Genomic DNA, 23,133 nt, shown 5'->3' with positions numbered 1-23,133 from the left:
TGAAAGCCCACTTTGGCCCGGCTCAGCCTGGGGCTTAGAGGGCCTCTCCAGGATGACTTCAAAGCACAAAGCCACTTCAAACAGGCCCGAAAGTCAGTCAGCCACACACACACACACACACACACACACACACACACACACACACACACACACACACACACACACACACACACACACACACACACACACACACACACACACACACACACACACACACACACACACACACACACACACACACACACACACACACACACACACACACACACGGTATAAAGAGTGCAGCAAAATGAAATGATTTGAATTCATGGCCTGGATGATCACAAGTAGCCTGCACATAATATGTATGCTTTCCGGTACACACTTGACTTAGGAGGAGGTGATATAACCAAGAAGCTGTTTAGGGCAATGAGTCACCGCCAAACCTCCCACACAAGCCAAACAAGAGCCCTGATCAGGACAGGAGCCCAACCTTCTCATCAACTGGCCGCATTTTCTACAGCATTGCATTCAGATTCAGACTTGCAGTTTAACTTCTCAGCAGTGCAAAGCCAGTACAGTTTTTGGACTGGTAAAGAGTGATTGAACACAGTTTGTCTCATAGATGCCAGATAAAAAAAGACAATAATATGCAATTACATGCAAATTATCCAAACCTGTCAGTACATCGAGTAAAGGGTAAGGGTGAGGTCAGTCCATCATAGGCTTGTCAAATGTATCGATAGTATCGATAAAAGTCAATACTAAAAATTTGAAATGGATACAATACTCATTTGCAACAGGTATCGATAGTATCGATAAGTATCAATACAAAACATTTGAAACGGATACAATACTCATTTGCAACTGTATCAATATCAGCAGTGCTTTCTCTTAATGAAAAATCAAACATACCACTGATTTCTCCCTCCCTGTCATTGGTGGGTATTTTTTGCTTCAACAAATTCAAAGTATTCTGATAGGCTGATCACTAGAGCAGGTGTAATCTGCTGTGTTATGATAGGCTGATGACTAGAGCAGGTGTAATCTGGTGTGTTATGATAGGCTGATCACTAGAGCAGGTGTAATCTGCTGTGTTATGATAGGCTGATGACTGGAGCAGGGGTAATCTGCTGTGTAAGGTCAAAGATTTTAGTGAATTTTATCAGGCCTAGATTATGAAGAAGCATGCATCTGTCCGTCCATCTGTCTTTGTTTATTTTTTAAGCCTCTTGATGTGGTGTCATCCCGCCGCATGGTAGCGAAAATGGTATCGAGTATTCATATTTTCCTGGGTATCGGTATCGAAGTAGAAATTCTAGTATCGTGACATCCCTACTCCATCATCATCATCATTATTGGATCAGATTCCACAGTCAACTTTCCATTTCTCCATTATAACCTGCATTTTGTACACGCAGCCCGTTGTCACGGTGACCCGTGGCCCCAACCAGCCAATTGTCGTGGTAACCTCTTCTTTTTCCTGTTTTGTTTTTGTTTTTGTTTGTTCGTTTTTAGGCGGAGGCGGTGCTGCTGGAGATGCAGGATCCTAAAACCGGAGTTAAGTCACAGCCTCAGAGATTGGTTATGACAACTATACCCCATGCTATCACGGGTATGAGGAGGGCGCACACACACACACACACACACACACACACATACCCACATCCACACACACACACACACACACACACACACACACACACACACACGCACACGCACACGCACACACACACACACACACACACACACACATCCACACACACACACACACACACACACACACACACACACACACACACACACATACACACACACACACACACACACACACACACACACACACACACGCACATACACTTGATGCTATTCAGAGAGTGTCTGCATAGACTCACTGGAGGATACTGGAGCTGTGGTATCAAACTCAAGAGCTACAGATCCCATCTCCATGACAACACCCATGGTCTCAGTGGCAGAGAGAGGGAAAAAGTAGGAGGCGATGGAGGAGGGCGACTGAAGTGAGTGGGTGAGAGGAGGGAGCGAGAAACAGAGAGGCGGAGGAGGACAGAGTAGATGCGTGTTTGGTAAAACATCCCCTTACAAAATGAATGAAAGTAAGTGGAAGCAGCTGTTGATCTCTGTGGTTTATACAGGAGGAGTGGCATGAGGTCCATCTCCTTCTGTCTGTCTCCCCGGGCTAGACTCTAGCTAATGGGGGGAGACAGCTGCTAAAGAGACACATCCAGAGTGCCATATCAGAGAGTGGTCTGGCATTTAGAGGCACGCACGCATGTGCGTGTGCGCACATACACACACGCGCGCGCGCGCGCACACACACACACACACACACACACACACACACACACACACACACACACACACACACACACACACAGAGAGAGCACTGTTTCTTTCCCCCCTGTCTGATCCGATCCTGTCTTGTGTATCATCATTGCTTTCATAGAACCCTCACTTCTGTACCTCAGACTGACCGCTTGCCTCCTTTCTCCTCAGGCGAAGACATAGTTGCATGGTTAGCAAACAGATTCAACATGGACGTCCAAGGTGAGAGATGAGGCAGCAGATGGCCCATACATACTGTACAGTGTGTCATTCTGTCGGATGGGAGCCTTGCTTTTTCCATGAATTAAGAAAAGCAATCTCATTTTCATGTCTGTTGCACAATCTGCTTGAAAGGGTTTTATGTCCCCTAAAGATCATGGCACTTGCTTAAGCCATAAAGTTCCACATGAATCTGGATGGAATCTGAATGGAAATCACTGTTGAAACGACCGTTCTCTCTCCAGAGGCCTGCAGTTTTGGTACTATGCTGGTGGCGTTCGGATACATCTACGCTCTGCAAAACCATAAACGCTTAGTCCTCAAACCAGATGCATCGCTCTACCGCTTCCAGGTAATTACAACCCGTTTCAAAATATTTTCTCATTTGAGTTCACTCGCATTTTTTGCACATTGGTGGAAAAAGCACCTAGCAATATCATGGAAAAATACTCTATTAAAAGTCCTGCATTCAAAATGGTACCAACTAAAAGTATAAGAGTTCGCAGTAAAATGTACTTAAGTAACAAAAAGGCTACTCATTCTGAAGAACAGTCCCTTTCAGAGTGTCAAATTATTGACGTATTAACATGTAAGAAATATTTGAATGTTGTAGGTGTGATATTCCATTTACTGTTGGGTATTTTTAAACAATGCATCATATTTATTCAGCTGATCATATGTTTTGCATGCAAAACCATAGTCTACAAAGTACTACTAACTATAGCCATCAGATAAATGTACTGGAGGAAAAGTCTCACAAAATGGAAATACAGTAGTCAACTAAAGTGCAAGTACCCCAAAATTGTACTGAAGTGCAGTACTTGAGTAAATGTACTGTTATAGAATGGAATTTCGCCATTCATTTTCTACAACATGTACTTAGTTACATTCCATGTCTGATTATCATCTGCACCTTCCTCCACACTGGTCCCATGTGGAAGTTGCTCAGTAGAGTAACAGTCTTCGTCTGCTGTTAAGAGTCTTGCTGAAGGGGACTCATTAAGTGTTGCGTTCAGTTCACTCACTCCTCTCTTGTATTCATGCAGCTCGTCCTTTATCTGGCAAATGGGGAATGAGGCAATGCTTGACCCACTTGATTTCATCTTTTTAGCTCCTTTGAAGACTTGAGGTTGTCTGAGGTTTGCCTCTGGACCAACCAGCTCAAACATGCAAATACAGTGGAATCCGCTTATAGTGATCACGATTATAGTGATCAACCGCTTATATTGATCAAAAAGCTTGGTCCCGAATCATTCCTATACAAATGCTGTTTAAATAATTTGGTTATAGTGATCAGTACTCCTTGGGCCTTGTCCCACCTGAGAACAATGGGGGAAAAATGTTAAACTACGGTAATTTTATTATGATTTTTTCTTACAAACTGCCAAAAATGAGTCAATGAGATACAGCAGTGATACTCGGTGCATGTGTGTCTGTATATGGAGAGATTGCGGCATCTCTGTCTGTGGAGGGATGGCGGCATCTCTGTCTACACGAGACTGCTGGGTTTGAAACAGCTGGAGGCCTAACTTACTGTATGGATTTTTAAAGTCAATAACATTCCTTTACATTATATCTACTGTATTCATGTAATACATATATACAAATTTAGATGGTAATCTGCATGAGAAATAAAAGAAAATAAAAAAGTCTGTTATAATGATCATCCGCTTATAGATCAATTAGACCCATCCCAAGGTGATCACTATAAGAGTGCACTGTCTAACATCACGTTTTAACAGAAGAGAGTTTATGAGAGAGTGAAAACAGGCAGATTCAAAGACAAATAGTATGTAGATGAGGTTGGAGATGGGATAGATGGATATTTATTTTTACAGTGTGATCTTTTACAGTCTGCTGAAAGTCCAAGTCAAATGCATCTTTAAGTTGACTCCTCTCAGTTTCAGCATTTCCTTCTCTTCATTGAGTTCACTCTCCTTTTGTTTATCTTCGTATACTCTGCTCCATGCTTCCTTCCATCATCATGCTCACCAATATGGCATTGTCTTGTGCATCTGATTCAAATCTTGGCTAACTGTGATCTGAAAGGCCTTACAGACTGATGCACATTGATTACAATTAAGCTTGCTTTTGACACATTTATCAATGTCATAGTGGTTGCCATGACAGTGATTCAGATACACGCCCATGCTATCTGAAGCTGGACCCCTGTAAATGTTCCACCGGCCTGTATTGTATGTGTATATAGTTACACCAAACAAATGAGCTCCATCACTGTGGTGCCCTGTGTCATCGGCGTGGTGCCCTGTTCCATCACTGTGGTGCCCTGTGTCATCGGCGTGGTGCCCTGTTGTTTCCATCACTGTGGTGCCCTGTGTCATCGGCATGGTGCCCCTTATCTCACCACTTACCCTCAGCCATTACATCACTAATTACATTACAATTGCTCGAGTGACATGTCGATGGTTTAATAAACACTAGACTAAATCCAATCGAAAGTAACTCGAAACAAAAACACCTTTGACTGTCTGTTTACTCTGTTCTTTGTCCTTTCCCAGACACCGTATTTCTGGCCTGCACAGCAGTGGCCTGTTGAGGATACCGATTATGGTGAGTTTGACTGCGATTGTACACATTTTCTATCCCATGTTGTGTCATCAGCAGTTTACAGTTGCCTGACACCCTCTCAATCTGATGTGACTGTTTTATTGAAGCAATCTACCTGGCGAAGAAAAACATACGCAAGAAAGGGATCCTGGAGCTGTACGAGCAGGTGAGAGAGAGAGAGAGAGAGAGAGAGAGAGAGAGAGAGAGAGAGAGACACTCACACACAATTACTAAATAGTCTGCCTCTAACAAAGTGTTGTTTTATGTGGTCAGGAGCAGTATAACCGCCTTCACAAGTGGATGAACCATAAATGGGATTTCATAGTGATGCAGGCTAAAGAACAGTACAGGTAGGTGTGAGAGAAACAACTCAATAACATCACATCATTCAATTTAGGCTCAAGAATATGTCGCAAGTGTGTGTGTGTGTGTGTGTGTGTGTGTGTGTGTGTGTGTGTGTGTGTGTGTGTGTGTGTGTGTGTGTGTGTGTGTTTGATTCTAGGGCGGGCAAGGAGAGGAAGAAAGCGGACCGTGTGGTGTTTGACTGCCAGGAGAGAGCCTATTGGGTGGTTCACAAACCTCTGGTGAGAGAACCTGCTCTCAACAATCTTTTTTTCTCCCCGCTTCCCCTCAGGAAACAAAACAGGAAGTCAAAAAAACTAAACCATTATTATTATTTTGACTATTTGGCCAGGGAATGTGACAAATTAGCAATTTATGATTAGCATTACAGCCGTCTGCTTTAATGACAAAGGCCTTTTGGTAAACAGACTTTTTGTGTATCTTTTTGTGTATCTTTCTGTGTGTGCGTGCGTGTGCGTGTGTGCGTGTGTGTGTGTGTGTGCGTGTGTGTGTGTGTGTGTGTGTGTGTGCGTCCGCGTGTGTGTGTGCGTGTGTGTGTGCGTGTGTGTGTGGGTGTGTGTGTGTGTAGCCAGGGACAGTCAGTGCCATGAACTGTGGACTAAATCGACTAATAGATCCTAATGCAGACCAGGTAACAGGTGAGTCCCTGTGTTTCTCTCTCTATCTGTTTCTCTGCTTGTTTATTTGCAGATCCATAACTCGAGTTAGAGAGAGAGAGAGAGTGAGAGGGAGAGAGTTAGAGAGAGAGAGAGAGAGAGAGAGAGAGAGAGAGAGAGAGATAGGCTTGACCTCTACAGTCATAACTCCAGACAAGCAGCTTATATTTCATAAGAGGCCTTAATAGGCCATATTGTGACTAGCATTTTCGTTTACTTCCGTTCCCACGGCAGGGGCACTACACACTTTTTTCTCCATAAAAGAGATCTATAGGTAGAAAGTACAAATAAAAAAGTTCTACTCGTGTTATCCTGCAGTATTTTTATAATCAGTGGTCAAAGACGGCACTATTTCTTACTAGGCGTACTAATCTGTGCAAGGGAAGTGGTGTGGTTTTGGTCACGTGGACCAATCGCGTAGCCGCTTTATTCCCTTGCCGTAATAACATTAGAGCCATGGCGACCACCAGTTCAAGCAGCGAAGAGGGGAAAAAGAAACCAAAACAGCGGAAAAAAGTGCGTAAAAGCCGGGAATCAAAGGACTCCAAACGATGCTATATGCACTTTTTGTCAGTACAGAATGAGGACGTGCAGGATTTTACCCAGACAAGGTGGGACACTTAGGTCTGTCGTCAAACAGTGGCTTTGTCTGGACGGCGATAGTAAAGATATCGCTGAAACTTTTAAACATTGCGTGGACGTGGATTTTGACCATGTTCCCGAGGACGCTGGATTTCACGCGACGTGTTACCGTCGCTTTATTTGTAAAAGACGTTTGGGTTTGGCTGAGAAACGCTGCACACAGATGGTGCAGGGGGAAGAAGAAGAAGAACCAGATGCAGCCGCAGCCTCGGACAGCATCGGCCCCGACGGAGCCACGTCTGAAACCCCCCACGAAAGAAACTTCGGTCTCGGACAGGTTTGCCCGTCCGTTCTGCTGGCCCTGTCCTTCCAGCCATCTGCATCATTTGTAAAAAGGTGGACAAATATATTACTGTTGGTGGAAAACGGAAGAAGGATCAACTTTCACAAGCAGAGACAGTGTCTGCAGGTAAGCGACCCCCCCCTCTCTCTCTCTATCTCACTCACACACACACACACACACACACACACACACACACACACACACACACACACACACACACACACACACACACACACACACACACACACCCACAGAGAGAGGGAGCATTTTCTTTTATTGCCTTGATCTCCTTGCCCCCCCCCCCCACCTATTTTTTCTTGTAATAACAATACAATGGATAAAAGATACAAAAACAAATGTCACCCACTTTTTTTTTAATTATAAAATGTGTGATTTGACAGTAAAGCTGATTATAACTTTTTTTTGTTTTCAGGCCAGTTGCGGAAGGCTGCTGAGAAGAAGGAAGACTCTAGCGTTCTTTTGCATATCAAAGACAAAGACTGTGTGTCTCTGGAAGTGCGTTACCACAGGTCCTGTTACAGAGAATACACAAGGTCCTTGTCAAAGTCTACGGCAACACATACTGCAACCACAGATGAAGTGTGAGTTATTACATTGCATTAACACTGCACATTTCAAAAGTAAGGCTTTGACCTACAACAAATACTATTTTGTCTGTCTTTAGATACAATGTTGACAGCAGACCTCTTTGCACATGTTAAGTATTTTTTTGTCTGCGTGTGTGTGTTTTCAGAAATGAACAACCCTTTGCTGCCAGCTACAAGATATTCTGCGAACGAGTCATCCGTCAAAGGATTATCGATAAACAAGAAATCCTGAAAATGAACCAACTAAGGAAGAAGTTCATAGACATCGTTAAGAAGAATGAGGATATTGATGCTTCAGACTACAGGTAACTGTGTCCTTGACAGTTCAGTAAACAAAAAAGAACCTCTTTCATACTGAAAAGTTTCCATTTTATTGATTTATTCGCTCACAAGAAAGGCTGACAGTATGTTTAAATGTATTTGTTTCTCATTGTGAAAAAAATCCCTTTATTTATACATTTGTGCTCGTCTTTTTCTATATTTTCATTTTGCAGGCAGGATAAACTGAAAAAGCGGTTGGCCCGTGATTTCCCCCAGCTGGTGTTTCACAGCCCTGCAACGCGCAACATCTCCGAACTGGTTTTTGTTGAAACATTATCAGCAGATACACTGTTAGACAGGCTACCGCATCCATCAGACACGACAACAACTGAGTCAACCGAGGTAAGCCAAGCTGAAAGTGACAATGAACACACATCTGGACAAACTACAGAGCACACAAGGACACTGTACAGTGCAGGACTGATATTGAAGAGACTTGTGAATGAAACTCCCGGGATGAAATGCCCCTGGCCTCCCACAGCAGAGGATTTGAATGTTCCGTCAGATGGAGCTATTCTCTTCGATGGCATGGCAGTCATTCAAGCCATTCGTTCCAAACCGGCTACCTTTGGAGAATTGGCTGAAAACGTACTACAGTATGTGCTCAAATTAGCTCTGCAGCACAAGTGTACACGGATAGACTTTGTTATTGACCAGTATCCAAAAATTAGCATTAAGAACCTAGAGCGGTCACGTAGGGCTGGGGTCGGTACACAACGGGTGCAAATCTATGGACGGGATCAAAAGGCACCAACGCAATGGAAAACGTTTCTATCAGATGGAACAAACAAAGCAGAACTGGCAGAATTCCTCTATGTTGCATGGCGAGATGCTGACCTCACCATTTTGGGCAGGGACCTCAGCTTGTACATAGCACATGGAGAACTGTGTCACTGTGTTTCCGTAAAAGAGGGTTCACAAACTGTCACTGCTGTTCAAGAACTGACATGTGACCATGAGGAATATGACACTAGGGTATTTGTACATGCACAGCATGCTGCACAAGAACACCAAACTGTAGTCATCAAAAGCCCCGATACTGACGTGGCAGTGATTGCTGTAAGTCTGCAGAGAGATTTACAGTGTAGCTTGTATTTCTTCACAGGAGTAGGCAACAGAACGAGGATCATTGATGTGGCTAAGGTGTCAGCAGCTCTTGGCACCAGTGTTTGTTCTGCACTCATTGGCATCCATACCTTCACAGGTTGTGACTCGACCAGTGCCTTTCATGGCAAGGGCAAAGGGAAGACATTTTCTCTTGCTTGCCAGAAAGAAGAATACCTGACTGGGTTCACAAATATTGGCAGCAGTTTTAACCTTGACCAGTCAACTTTCAACACACTGAGCAAATATGTGTGCCACCTGTATGGCCAATCATCTGCCAAAAACGTGAACGATGCAAGGTACAAATGATTTTGTACGGCATCATCAGCTTTGCCAGAACTGTCCATTCCCCCAACAAGTGATGCTCTCCACCAACATTGCAAAAGGGCAAACTACCAAGCAGCAGTGATGAGACGTTCTCTGACTAGTAGGATGTGTGCTCCTTCACCCATTGGCAATGGATGGGGCATGGAGGATGGGGAGTTAACAGTAACATGGATGACTAGAAATCCTGCCCCTGATAGTGTGTTGCAGGTAGTCCACTGTAATTGTAAAAAAAGCAAATGTGAAACTGGAAGATGTTCATGCATGTCTGCAAAACTGTCTTGCACTGATTTATGTCACTGCCAGGACTGTGAAAATGTGTCAAAGGAAACAGAAAAAAGAGGTACATGGGATGATGACTCTGATGAAAGTGATAGGGATGAGTAACCCAACATGTTACTATGTAGGCCTACTACTTGTTTTGTTCAAGAATTATTAAATTGTTAAAGAATTGCCACACTGCCTACATCCAGTTAAATGCAATGCATAAAAATGCAAACAGCACAGACTACTTACACAGCCAACAGAAGGTTTTATTGTGATGCATTTGTATGCTATTTTGTATTTTCATATATTTCCTTGGCGGGGGGGGGGGGGGGGGGGAAGTACAAATGACAGATGCTGTGACACTTTGTGGTACTTGAATAAATGTTTCATACCATATGTTGTAATAATTCTGACCTCTAGTACTTTAATTTTTAGTCTTGTCCATTTTTTGCATTATTCCAATTTAGGGGGCGTGGTAACATTTTGATAGATTTTCTGCCATTTTGGTCCAAGGTGCCCTGATTTTCTTTTCTACCTTTCATTACACAGTAGGTTGAGACATTTTCTATGTATGAAACATAAGCTTTTGGCACAATTTACTGTGGAGGTTTCATTGTACTGTGTGGCAAACACTTAAGTTGAAGCATATTCTTTAACAAATATGCTACATTTCATGATCTAAATTCACATATGAGTAAACTAAAGGCACCAATACTTGTTTCAGATGTTAAGTATATGCATTTTAGCATTTATGACATTTGAGAAAGATTTTGTGTTGCCAAAAACACATTTTACAAGCAAAAACAGCAGCACAAGATTTTCGTTTTTTGGTTATAAACTGTTTATACATTTCTGGCTTGTGACAAAATACTGCAGGATATTATGAGTAGAACTTTTAACCCAAAGTCCAGAAGGGTATTGTCTATGAAAAAATGCATTGAATGAGTAGTGCCCATGACATGGGAACGAAACTCATTTTCTAAGCACTTTTTCATGGGTCCCAACACGGCCTATAATCCACAGGTCCAGGTGGAGTTACAGGATACGCTCACTTTCCTCACTGAAACCCATCTGTTCATGGATCAATGTGAATGGATCAATGTTGTGACATTCTCTTCTGACTTATTTCTCTTCTCTTCTCTTCTCTTCTCTTCTCTTCTCTTCTCTTCTCTTCTCTTCTCTTCTCTTCTCTTCTCTTCTGTTCTGTCTTTCTCTGCAGGCTTTTCCCCATAATGCATCTGGTCAAGAACACACAGAAAACACACGGACACAACACAATATCCCACTTCATTCCTATAGACCTAAAACATAAAATTTTAATCTATGACACATAATCTATAAACTAATACAACCGATTTTCCTCCTCAGGCAAAAACCCCTGACTTCTTCGAGAGAATCGTAAGTCTGTATGCCGAGATTTTCCAGTCCCCTCATAATGACTTACCCAATATGTTTTCCATTATACTCTTTCAACCAAACCCATAGCCGTGTAACGACCCACAGAAATCAATCTCTCTCTACTGACATTTTTATGTCTGTTATCTCTCCTCTGCTTCCTGTAGATGATCTTTACGCAGCAGTCCATCATGAGGCCCAGGGTGAAGTCATCTGTGTCCATTGGAGCGTAAGCCAGCCCATCACTTTTCCTATCCGACTCTATGTGGACCAGTCCAGTCTCTCAAAATAGCATCCATGCAAAACCTTTACTGTACCTCCACTGTTCTGTTCTGCACATATGTAGGACAGGTATGTGTATGTGAGATAAGAGGAGTAAAACCCATACAGATAGTGTGACCTGAGATGGAATGGATGTTATGAGATACGGCAGTTTTCTTTTAAGGTGGATAAAGTTCACTTCTCAGCCACCAGAGTGTGCAAGGAGTGAGGTTTGTGCTAAAATCAGATACTGTAGATAGATAGATAGATAGATAGATAGATAGATAGATAGATAGATAGATAGATAGATAGATAGATAGATAGATAGATAGATAGATAGATAGCTTTATTTGTCCCGTAGGAAATTTGTTTTCAGTGGGTACATGTTCAGTGAGCACAGTACATATAAACACAACATATAACACAACATACAGTATAACACAAACGTAGGGTAGGGTGGGTGAGGTATAACAAATATGGATCTTTCCACCATGACGTCACCAGTTGGTGACTCGCATTTTGAAGCCTCGAGTTTGACATTTTGATGATTTTTTTCTTCTTCTAGCTGTTGGGCCGTGATCTGTGAGCTACACAATCATTGGACAGGTTACCTGTCAATCACACCACAAAGCATAGTATGCTGTATCAGAGGCTGAAGTCCTGAAGTTCCCTCTCCTCGTGTGTAACATCAGTCATTTCTTCCCCGCTCCCTTGCAGGCTGGTGAAGTACACCACCACCTATAAGAGCCATGACCCCTTCCTTGACAACTGTCTTCCCAGCAACCCCTGGCTCACTGATGATGTCTCCTACTGGACCTTGAACATGACCTAGTGAGTCCAGATGGCAGCGAGCCCTTACAGGAGAATATATCATGCATCTAATAGTAACAGTAAACTGAAGTATAACTGGTGATTTAATTGAATGCTGAATAAACAAACATAATTTATATTTGAAGGGCAATTTGCTACCAGAAATTCACCAGACAATATAAAAAAACAGATAACTCTGTCCTGAAAAAAACATAACTATTTCATGAGCAAATTACTTCAATATTAACCTATAATGTGCTAAACCTCTATGCCAGGCAACAATATGGGAGAGTGGGTGTCATTTTTTGAAATGGACAACTCATTTGGAAACAAAACTCTTCATTTGTGTGTGTGTGTGTGTGTGTGTGTGTGTGTGTGTGTGTGTGTGTGTGTGTGTGTGTGTGTGTGTGTGTGTGTGTGTGTGTGTGTGTGTGCGTGCGTGCGTGCGTGCGTGCGCGTGTGTGCGTGTGGCTCCAGTGTGGATAACCCAACTATGATGCGTGTGGAGAAGTGGACCTTCAGCTTTGGAGAGCTGCTCAAAGACCCTCTGGGACTCGATGGCTTCAGACTCTTCCTGAAGAAAGAGTTCAGCAGTACGTCTTAGTCGTTTTGATTAGATCACTCACAAAAACAGTAAGAACACAGCAGCCCTGACTGTAGAGCAATGTTGATTCAGTTTTGGGGAGGCATTTGGAAGTTATACAGTCGAAGGTGAATGATGTGCCTTTATTAATACTTTAATAATAATACACATTATTTGTATAGCACTTTAAGAGAACTCGAGTTAACTCTTTCTCATTTGGTACTTGCCTGGGTCCGGACCTTCGAATCCGCCCACTCCACGGACTTGAGTTTGGAAGGTGGAAATGAGTATACGAACTAACAATTAAGTCTGAATATCAGGCTAATTTGGCGCTATATAAATATAAAATTGACTGATTGATTGACATTTAATAATTCAATAAATGGCTTAAATACTAAATGACAAAAAGATCTCTTCTCTTCTGAACCTGTATTAGGTGAGAACGTGGCATTCTGGGAGTTGTGTGAGGAGCTGAAGTGGGGCACTGCAGAGTCAATGAAAGAGAAAGCCCAGCATATCTACAAGTAATGTATTTATTTCACCTCTGTGTACAATATATATTAGTGCTTTTTCTACCATGACGTTCTGTGGCAATAGAGTTTGGGAATAAGTCTGGGCTCTACTGCAGGTTGTAGCACCAAGATATTTCACATTGTTTAAGCAGTGGAGTCACTTTGTGCACAGTGGTGTTGCAGTGGTTTCCTGTGTTTCCCTCACCCTCCTGATCCCAGGACGTTCCTGGCACGTGGCGCCCCCCGCTGGATCAATATCGATGGCAAGACGATGGAAGTGACGGTGAAGGGCCTGAAACACCCACACAGATACGTGCTGGACGCCGCCCAGACCCACATCTACATGCTCATGAAGAAGGTCAGGAGCTACACACAGTAATGGTGTAGAATAGGACTGACTGGTTATGTTTGTCGGGACTGATTAGCGATAAGTGTATATGTGTATGTGTGTGTGTGTGTGTGTTTGTGTGTGTGTGTGTGTGTGTGTGTGTGTGTAATGTCAGGGGTAATATTTGAAATGATACAACCCCGCCCCGCAGAATCATCGGTCTCAGGTTTTCATTTTTTCGAATAATGCAGTTTTGCTTTAGAGTCTGCCCACTGCACATGTTGATAGGACGAGATGTGGTGGGGTGTTGCATAGTGCAAAGGTCAGAATAAATTCATACTGGGTGTTAAGCCACGCTCCACTCAGACAAAGAGTAAAACTAAAGATATTTGTTTTTGAAAGTCTAGTGTTTAATTTTATTTGAGTTAACTAAAATGTCGCCCAACCCCACACCTAGTTTTAGTTTTTAGTTTAGTTTTAATTCACTATAATAACCTTGGTGTGTATTTGTCTTGACAGGACAAATACGGCAGGTACATTAAGTCCCCAGTGTATAAGGACATCTTGAAGAAGGCCATCAGTCCTGAGGAGCACAAGTTCACGTATGTGTCAAGTCACAATTCACGTTTTTGCATTTAACTAATCATTTGCATTGCTTTTATAAAAACAAGTGCAAATTCGCAATAGATCTTATTCGCTAACCCGGACAGCGCCATATTGTTGACATACCGTCCTGCAGCTGACAACTATAGAAACGGCCTTATTGTCGTTTCTGTTCCATTACAAAATAGCGATAGTGATGACAGCAATAAAAACCCCAGAGTTGTTGTTTGTATGCTGCCGTTAATGCCTGTAATAATAAACAAAAGAAAAAACAAGGTGAACAGACTTTGCTGTGAGGAGCTGTCAGAAAGTTTCACCTGTCTCTCTCCTAACTATCCACACATCTCCTGTGCTGCTGACGTATCCTCCGTCTCGCTCCCTTCACGTCTGTGGACGGTAGAGATAGAAACAAACCACGGGGACTTTATTGCTGTCATTACTACAGCCGTGTGTAACGCAGGTCACCATCCGAACACAATTGGAACGATACAGGTAACGCTAACGCCGGCTAGCTTCCTATAAACGCTGCTCTCACATAGGTTGTCACTTAAAGTACATGAGTGACGTCAATCGAATAAGGTCTATAGCTTCGACCATATATGTGATGCCAAATTTCAGCCGTCTGCCCCCGCCATCCTGGATTTTGAAAGCTGCCCCCCTTTTAGCCAATTGGCATGAACACAAACACACACCTTCACACACACACTTGACCTCCATGCTAAATTGCAGCCGACTGCCTTACAGTACATAGCTGCTGGTCGCAGATAAAAAACAATTCAGCAGTTGAAAAAGTCTATAATCTCAAGCAGGCTGGTCAAAAAACAACAACTGCACATGACAGAAATTCCATTCCAAGAAAAAGAAAATGCTTTTTAACGGCAAAAGGATGAGTTAAGAGTCAAGTGGGTCTGGAGAGCATGAGTTCAGTTGAGGTCTCATCTCAAGCATCGATCTTTGTCTCAGACGCACTATCTGTGACGGGCTGATGTTAGCTCCCTGTGACTAGCTCATCCTTCACTCTCCATTTCTTACCTCGTGCCTTCTCTTTCTCTCCCTCTTCTCTCTGCTGGTTCTCCGTCTTTGTCCCCGTCTCTCCCCTCTCCCTCTCCCTCCTCTCGGTCTCTCCCTCTCCCTCCTCTCGGTCTCTCCCTCTCCCTCCTCTCTGTCTCTCCCTCACCCCTCCTCTCGGTCTCTCCCTCTCCCTCCTCTCGGTCTCTCCCTCTCCCCTCCTCTCGGTCTCTCCCTCCTCTCGGTCTCTCCCTCTCCCTCCTCTCGGTCTCTCCCTCTCCCTCCTCTCGGTCTCTCCCTCTCCCCTCCTCTCGGTCTCTCCCTCACCCCTCCTCTCGGTCTCTCCCTCACCCCTCCTCTCGGTCTCTCCCTCACCCCTCCTCTCGGTCTCTCCCTCTCTCTCCTCTCGGTCTCTCCCTCTCTCTCCTCTCGGTCTCTCCCTCACCCCTTCTCTCGGTCTCTCCCTCTCTCTCCTCTCGGTCTCTCCCTCTCCCCCCCCTCGGTCTCTCCCTCACCCCTCCTCTCGGTCTCTCCCTCACCCCTCCTCTCGGCCTCTCCCTCTCCCCTCCTCTCGGTCTCTCCCTCACCCCCCTCTCCCCTCTCCCTCTCCCTCCTCTCGGTCTCTCCCTCACCCCTCCTCTCGGTCTCTCCCTCACTCCTCGTCTCGGTCTCTCCCTCTCACTCCTCTCGGTCTCTCCCTCTCCCCCCTCTCGGTCTCTCCCTCACCCCTTCTCTCGGTCTCTCCCTCTCCCCCCTCTCGGTCTCTCCCTCACCCCTCCTCTCGGTCTCTCCCTCTCCCTCCTCTCGGTCTCTCCCTCTCCCCCCTCTCGGTCTCTCCCTCACCCCTCCTCTCGGTCTCTCCCTCTCCCCTCCTCTCTGTCTCTCCCTCTCCCCCCTCTCGGTCTCTCCCTCACCCCTCCTCTCGGTCTCTCCCTCTCCCCCCCTCTCTGTCTCTCCCTCTCCCCTCCTCTCGGTCTCTCCCTCTCCCCCCCTCTCTGTCTCTCCCTCTCCCCCCTCTCCCTCACCCCTCCTCTCGGTCTCTCCCTCTCCCTCCTCTCGGTCTCTCCCTCACCCCTCCTCTCGGTCTCTCCCTCTCCCTCCTCTCGGTCTCTCCCTCTCCCCCCTCGGTCTCTCCCTCACCCCTCCTCTCTGTCTCTCCCTCTCCCCCCTCTCGGTCTCTCCCTCTCCCCCCTCTCGGTCTCTCCCTCACCCCCCCTCTCGGTCTCTCCCTCTCCCCCCCTCTCTGTCTCTCCCTCTCCCCCCTCTCGGTCTCTCCCTCACCCCTCCTCTCGGTCTCTCCCTCTCCCCCCCTCTCTGTCTCTCCCTCTCCCCCCTCTCGGTCTCTCCCTCTCCCCTCCTCTCGGTCTCTCCCTCACCCCTCCTCTCGGTCTCTCCCTCTCCCCCCCTCTCTGTCTCTCCCTCTCCCCCCTCTCGGTCTTTCCCTCACCCCTCCTCTCGGTCTCTCCCTCACCCCTCCTCTCTGTCTCTCCCTCACCCCTTCTCTCTGTCTCTCCCTCTCCCCTCCTCTCGGTCTCTCCCTCACCCCTCCTCTCTGTGTCTCCCTCACCCCTCCTCTCGGTCTCTCCCTCACCCCTCCTCTCGGTCTCTCCCTCTCCCCTCCTCTCTGTGTCTCCCTCACCCCTCCTCTCAGCGACGCCCAGTTGGCGCAGAATGCGAGGAACCGGCGGCCCAGCGTGAGCCCCATCTTGCTGCGGCAACAGGAGGAGGTGCAGAAGGCCAAGCTGGCTGCCAGCGGGCCCGTCGACCTCACACAGGTCATGAGCAAAATCAGCAAGACGGGCAAGGAGATACCCCCTCCTCCGCCTAAGAAGTGAACCCGCTGCATATTGTTAAATGATGTGTGGGTTTTGCAGTCAAGGTTGGGATCAGTTAATTTGATTCAGTCATTTGGATAGAACCCGTAGTTCATTTGCTAACGATGACATGTGACTTGTTCCCGAACTGAATGAACTGAAAGCGAATTAACCCCAACCCTGCTGACCACTTGCTTGTTGCTAAATGACCAAAGACATACGGTATACTATGTCCACTTGCTAGTACTACTACAGTGATGAAGTAGTCATTTTGCCACGAGGTCTAACAAAGATTGATGTTGGCTGATGAGGGAGCGCTGAGATGTAACAGGAAAAGTGAATGTAGCACCTTATTGCACTGTGCACCCCCCAGGCCGCTTTGGAAGAGAGATGTAATACTAAAAGTGAAATCTTAATTGAGGTGCCTGGGATTAAATCCAGCATTGGATATGTAGGTGGAAGTACTATAAAGCTAAACAGAGATACACTGAATTCTGTGACTGGATCTATTGAAGTCTAAATCACACAGACCATAGCCATAATATTAGGATGCAGTAGTGTGGAGATAGTGTGGAGTGTCATCTTCAGTACTGACAACTGGCAGAAGATAAAACGGCCATACTGGGACATTGAACAGTCATACCGTTTTCATACATCACTGTCTGTCTTGCTTTCAATTGGCCATAGTTTTATCAGTTCATACTGTAACTGTTGTCTCCTGAGTTGTTTCTCATGTTGTCATAGTTTGATCAGTTCATACTGTAACTGTTGTCTCCTGAGTTGTTTCCCATGTTGTATGTGTTGTAATGTCCATCTACACTCATAGAACATAGTTGTATGTTTGCTTTGTCATCGGTCATAAGTCAATGAATAAAACATTCACAAACCACCTCATGTCTCTCTGTTTGTCTTTGGTTGTCAATTCCTTTCCATTTTACTTTTTATTGTTTAAGACTATCATTCCAAAACACCCACCATTTGAAAAAGTTATATCTACTCCTATAAAATGATTGTTGAAATTAAAGTGCATGGGGGGAAGCACATTATCAGTATTAAAGACTTTTGCTTAGAACGTAGGTATGTTTTGAGGATAAAATCATAGAATCAAATGTACGTGGATCATTCTGGAGTGAAGCCTTTTTAGGATGCTCTCTGATTTAAGTTTGTTGCCCTTTGACCTCACAGCTGTGTCGCTTCACCGCTCCTGACCCCCACCTGGCCGTCTACTCTGGCCTCAGCGACCCCCCGTCTGCCAACACCTCACCCCCGCTTCCTTTCCTCGCCCGCACGCCCACCTGTCCCTCCCCCATCAGCATGGCCATAGACAGCACCTTGACCTCTGAGCGGCGGGGGGAGGCGGACGACAGAGTGGGAGAGGCCCCAGGAGGAGGAGGCGGGTCAAAGTCCCGTATGGCTCTCTCTCTCTCTCTGGGCCGTCTGCTGAGGCGAGGCTGCACTCCCTCCACTGTGTTCGCCAGCCTGTCGCCCAAATGCCCTGCTGCCGCTGGCATGAGCAGTCGCATTCAGCCAATCAGCATGGATCAGCCCAGCCAGGCTCCGCCCAGACGGATTGCCAAGTGAGTGGCGACCTAGAAATACACTCATAAATCTATATTGTGTATGTGGACTTTGTTTGTCTGTTTGTTTGTTTCAAGTTCTGTGTTCGGCAACAGCTATTCCGTTTTACGTGCGATCGGGCTGAAACCTTCACGGTGTGTAAAGGGCACCCGTGCGGGTGCGGCTAATTAGCTAATGATGTGATATCATCAGTGATGATGTCATCAGCGATGATGTCAAAAGTGATGTCATAAGGGCACACACACACACACACACACACAACAAGGAGGCATTGTGACATCACTGATGAGATAACATTTAGTGAGCAACACACACACATACACACCAATACGCACGCCAATAGGGCAGGCGAGGCCGAGCCTAGGCATCTCGCGTGCCTAGTATAATAAAAATACCAAGTAACTATAGCACTTACCTACTTTTTTTCTTTTTACCCCCCATTTTCTCCCTGTACTTGGCCATTGCCCCCTGCTGCCTCAGTCACTACCTCCTCTGCAGATCTGGGGAGAGCCATAGACACACACATGCTTTCTCCAATACATGTGCAGTTGCCAGCCGCTTCTTTTCACCCGACGGCGGGGAGCTTCAAGTCAAGTCAAGTTTATTTATATAGCCCTAATTCACAAGCATGTCTCAGAGGGCTTCACAGAAAGTATGTCTAGCTGATTCTAGCTAACACACAGTAACAAGAATATACAGAATAAAGATAACATTTGAACATTTGAAGAAAGCAGGAGAGTGGAGGAGGGAGGGAGAGGGAGGAGGGAGGGGAGGGGGGAGGTGGGGAGAAAATAGGAAATGTAGAGGAGGAGAGAACAGAGGAGGAGAGATGAGGGTGCAGGGGAGGGAGAGCCAGGGTAGGGGTAGGGTCTAGGGTTGGGGGAGGGGAGGGAGTAGGATACGGGCTCGGATTAGGGCGAGGGTGGGGAGAAATGGGAAATGTGGAGGAGGAGAGGACAGAGAAGGAGAGGGTGCAGGGGAGGGAGAGCAGGGGGAATGTGAGAGGGAGGAGAGGGCAGAGAGGAGGAGAGAACAGAGAAGGAGAGGTGGGAGGGCGCAGGGGAAGGAGAGCAGTGGGAATGTGAGAGAGGGGAGAGGACAGAGAGGAGGAGAGAACAGAGAAGGAGAGGTGGAAGGGTACAGGGGAGGTAGAGTAGAGGTAGGGTCTAGGGTGGAGGGAGGGAGTAGGATACGGGCCCGGATTAGGGCGAGGGTGGGGAGAAAATGGGAAATGTGGAGGAGGAGAGAACAGAGAAGGGGAGGTGGGAGGGTGCAGGGGAAGGAGAGCAGGGGGAATGTGAGAGAGGGGGGAGGACAGAGAGTAGAGGTAGGGTCTAGGGTGGAGGGAGGGAGTAGGATACGGGCCCGGATTAGGGCGAGGGTGGGGGGAAAATGGGAAATGTGGAGGAGGAGAGAACAGAGAAGGAGAGGTGGGAGGGTGCAGGGGAAGGAGAGCAGGGGGAATGTGAGAGAGGGGGGAGGACAGAGAGGCAGAGAAGGAGAGGTGGGAGGGTGCAGGGGAAGGAGAGCAGGGGGAATGTGAGAGAAGGGAGAGCAGGAAGTGGCAGGGATTCAGGAAAATAGGGGAGAAGAGGAGAAGGAGCAGAGGGGGGGAGAATGAGGAGAGAGCAGGAGAAGGGAGGGGGGGGCGGTGGGATGTGGGGGAGGAAAGAGCATGGAAAGAGAGTGGGGGAGGAAAGAGCATGAAAAGAGAGGAGAACAAGAAGGGGGAAGAAGGGAAGAAGTGGGGGAAGGGGGAAAGAGAGGGGGGGGGGAGAAGATCAGACAACTGACTACTCTAAGCATTAATCAGAGCTAACTGGGACATAGTATCTAGCTAATCTACAGCCTAATCTGGCCTATCCTACCCTGCTCTAGTCTGATTTTAGCCTGAACACTAACAGGTCAGCCTTAGGCTGTAGCTAATCTATCGCCTACCTAAGCTGTTCTAAACCAACCGGCAGCCCTCGACCAGTGATGAAGAGCACCGATGCCCCCCGACCCGGCCCCCGCCCACATAGGGCGTGGGAGGGAAGGCCAGGCCGGGACACAGCGGCACCCCCTCACCCCCAGTGAACGCAAGAAAACCTTTCCACCATATGGATCGCCGCATGGATTGCCCCAGTGACTTGGCTGAGGAGGAACCTTGTGAGGTCGTTGTGCTAGGGGCCAATTGCTGCGGCCCGGACGGACCCAGCCCCCACGCGACCCGCCCCCCCAGCCCCCAGCCACCAGCATAGTGACTGAGAGCGTGAGAGCAGGCCACGCGGGGGACGGGCCCACCCAGGCCACAGCAGCGGACCCCCATCTGGGGACTCCCCTCCGAGACAGGCCGAGAGATGCCGGGCTAAACCATGCACAGAGTTTCCGATAATGAAACTCTGTGAATGGTTTATTATGGAAATAAAATGTACAAGAGAACAGAAAATTGAAAATGTAAAAAAGAGTCCAACAGAAGGGATATAAAAATGTAATTTTTAAATTATCCTAAGATCAGGGAAGGGAGTTGAAATCTAAAAAGTAGAGTCCAAAAAGAAATAGAAAATGCAGTCTTTAAGTGTTCGTAGGTTTAGAGAATACTAGTTAATTAGCTAGGTGACAAAAAGGGGTAACAAGATTGGGAGTTCCATGAGGATGATCTGAGGAATCCATGAGTCCGCGTTGGTGACATGGATTAAGAGGAGGGGAGGGGAGGATAGGAGTCGGAGGTGATGATTAAGAGGAGGGGAGGATAGGAGTTGGAGGTGATGATGAGGCGGCGGGGGGGGGGGGGCTGGGGGGGGCGCCCCCCCCTTCCCTTAGGCAAGCAGGTGACCAGGATGATGAGGATAGGGGTCGGTGATGGTGATGAGCCCGGGGTGTCAGACAGTAGAAGGAGTAGTGGGTAGATGGCCTAGAGTGACGACAGGTGGCTAGGGCGATGACGGCCGGACCTAGGGCTGCAGCGGTGGGGTGTACGTCAGGCCAATGAAGGACACCTGAGGGGGAGAGAGAGAAGAGAGCGGGGGAATCTGCGCAGAGGTGGAACTAACTCTATAGACAACAATAAAATTAGGTCAAATCAAAATTTATTAGGATTATTTAGGATGACTAATATTATACTGCTAATTCAGGTCTAGGTCTAAGTTTATACTGATACTGCTGGCTTGAGATAGCCCGCTCAGCAGTTCAGGACTAAGTTTATTCACCAGCTATTTGATTTTATATCTGAGCTACTGGGTCGGCTGATGCCATATTATTAAATTAGGTCAAGTCTAAGTTTATACTGATACTGCTGGACTTCAGCGGCAGGACGTACAGTAGCATGTGGGAGGATCACGCTATTCCCACCAGTTCCCTTCTGCCCCAAACAGGCGCCCCGACCGACCAGAGGAGGTGCTAGTGCAGCGACCAGGACACATACCCTCATTCCAGCTTCCCACCCGCAGACACAGCCAATCATGCCTGTATGGACGCCCCACCAAGTTGGAGGTAACACGGGGGCGCGACCCTGCAACCCTCGTGTTGGTAGGCAGGGAATCTAACGTTACACTACCCGGACGCCCAGAAATATGGTTTCCTTAACTGCTGTCTCTCCCAGTTTTTTCCAGATCAAAGTGGATATTCCTCCAGAGTGCCGTATCTACCCCATCGACTCTGAGGATGAGGACGAGGAGGCGTCCCGGGGAGGCGGGAGCACCAAGGAGATCATCTGCCCCTGGGAGAGCCAGACCCCTCACAGTGGGACAGGCTAATCCCGCAGGCTGGATTTAAATGATGAGATTTTAACTCTTTGTGGCACAGATGCAGAGAGAAACCACACAGTTGATCTGATAGTCCCTTTCTCAGACAGAGATAAAAACATCTAATACGGAGCACAAAAAAAGTGTTAATTGTTCCTGTGTAAATGTCTCGGCCATAACACCAGGCCAGACCTTCTTCTGTACCAAACTCTACTGACCAAGCGATGGCTGTTCTGCTGTATGGAGCATCAATTTACCCTTAACCATAGCCTTAGTGGAAACCACCCTTACTGCCGTGAGCAGCAGCTGCACAACCCAGGCCAGAGGTTCAGTTTGATCAGGCCCAGATCCACTAGAGAACAGCGGGGTGTCGGTACGTCCACGAGCTGTCACACCTGACCTGCGATAGCTGTCACATTCAAACCTCATCCTGTATGAGCAAGCCTTACTCCAACTCCACAGATGTTCTGCCTTTATGTACTCTAACAGTAGTGCCCACCCAATAGTGACCACTTTGTCATCACATGCCAACATTTCATTTTTCTCAACACCTTTTTCGTTCCTCAGAAATGTCTATGAAGCAAGCGTGCGCATATATTATTTTGGGGGGAAGGGGCACAAGCAAAACAAAGGGTAATCTCACCCCTGACATTGCGCATGGGACAAGGAGCACCTTTTTCATGAGCGTACTTCATTTTCTCATGGCTATACTAGCCTGTTTTATTAAATGAGGATCACAAAACGTCATTGTACAGAAAACAACATCGGTGTTCATATCCTAGTAGTCAGTGTGTGATAGGCCAAAGCAGATTGGGCCTGAGCCTCCTGTTGACACTGCCTGT

General features: G+C 46.6%; 2 protein-coding genes across 2 annotated transcripts in view; both read left to right on the top strand.

Moving 5' to 3' along the window:
- grin2cb (glutamate receptor, ionotropic, N-methyl D-aspartate 2Cb) overlaps positions 1-23,133 on the top strand; it is a gene marked incomplete at both ends in the record, with an annotated part of 353,829 nt that overhangs the window by 252,335 nt on the left and 78,361 nt on the right. The window lies entirely within an intron of this gene.
- Positions 1,519-22,303, top strand: rgs9b (regulator of G protein signaling 9b; the record flags this gene model as incomplete). Its single annotated transcript, XM_083634664.1, has 18 exons — positions 1,519-1,594; positions 2,494-2,544; positions 2,787-2,893; positions 5,061-5,112; positions 5,217-5,275; positions 5,383-5,459; positions 5,612-5,693; positions 6,041-6,103; positions 11,046-11,075; positions 11,240-11,301; positions 12,051-12,164; positions 12,621-12,736; positions 13,163-13,250; positions 13,458-13,596; positions 14,086-14,168; positions 16,829-16,952; positions 18,177-18,568; positions 22,150-22,303. 18 exons carry the CDS (start codon positions 1,519-1,521, stop codon positions 22,301-22,303), a joined length of 1,869 nt encoding a protein of 622 aa, XP_083490790.1.

Source organism: Poromitra crassiceps (assembly GCF_964638095.1).
Source record: "Poromitra crassiceps genome assembly, chromosome: 4".
In the NCBI taxonomy this organism is placed as follows: domain Eukaryota; kingdom Metazoa; phylum Chordata; class Actinopteri; order Beryciformes; family Melamphaidae; genus Poromitra; species Poromitra crassiceps.
This window is presented reverse-complemented; position numbering and strand designations above follow the sequence as displayed.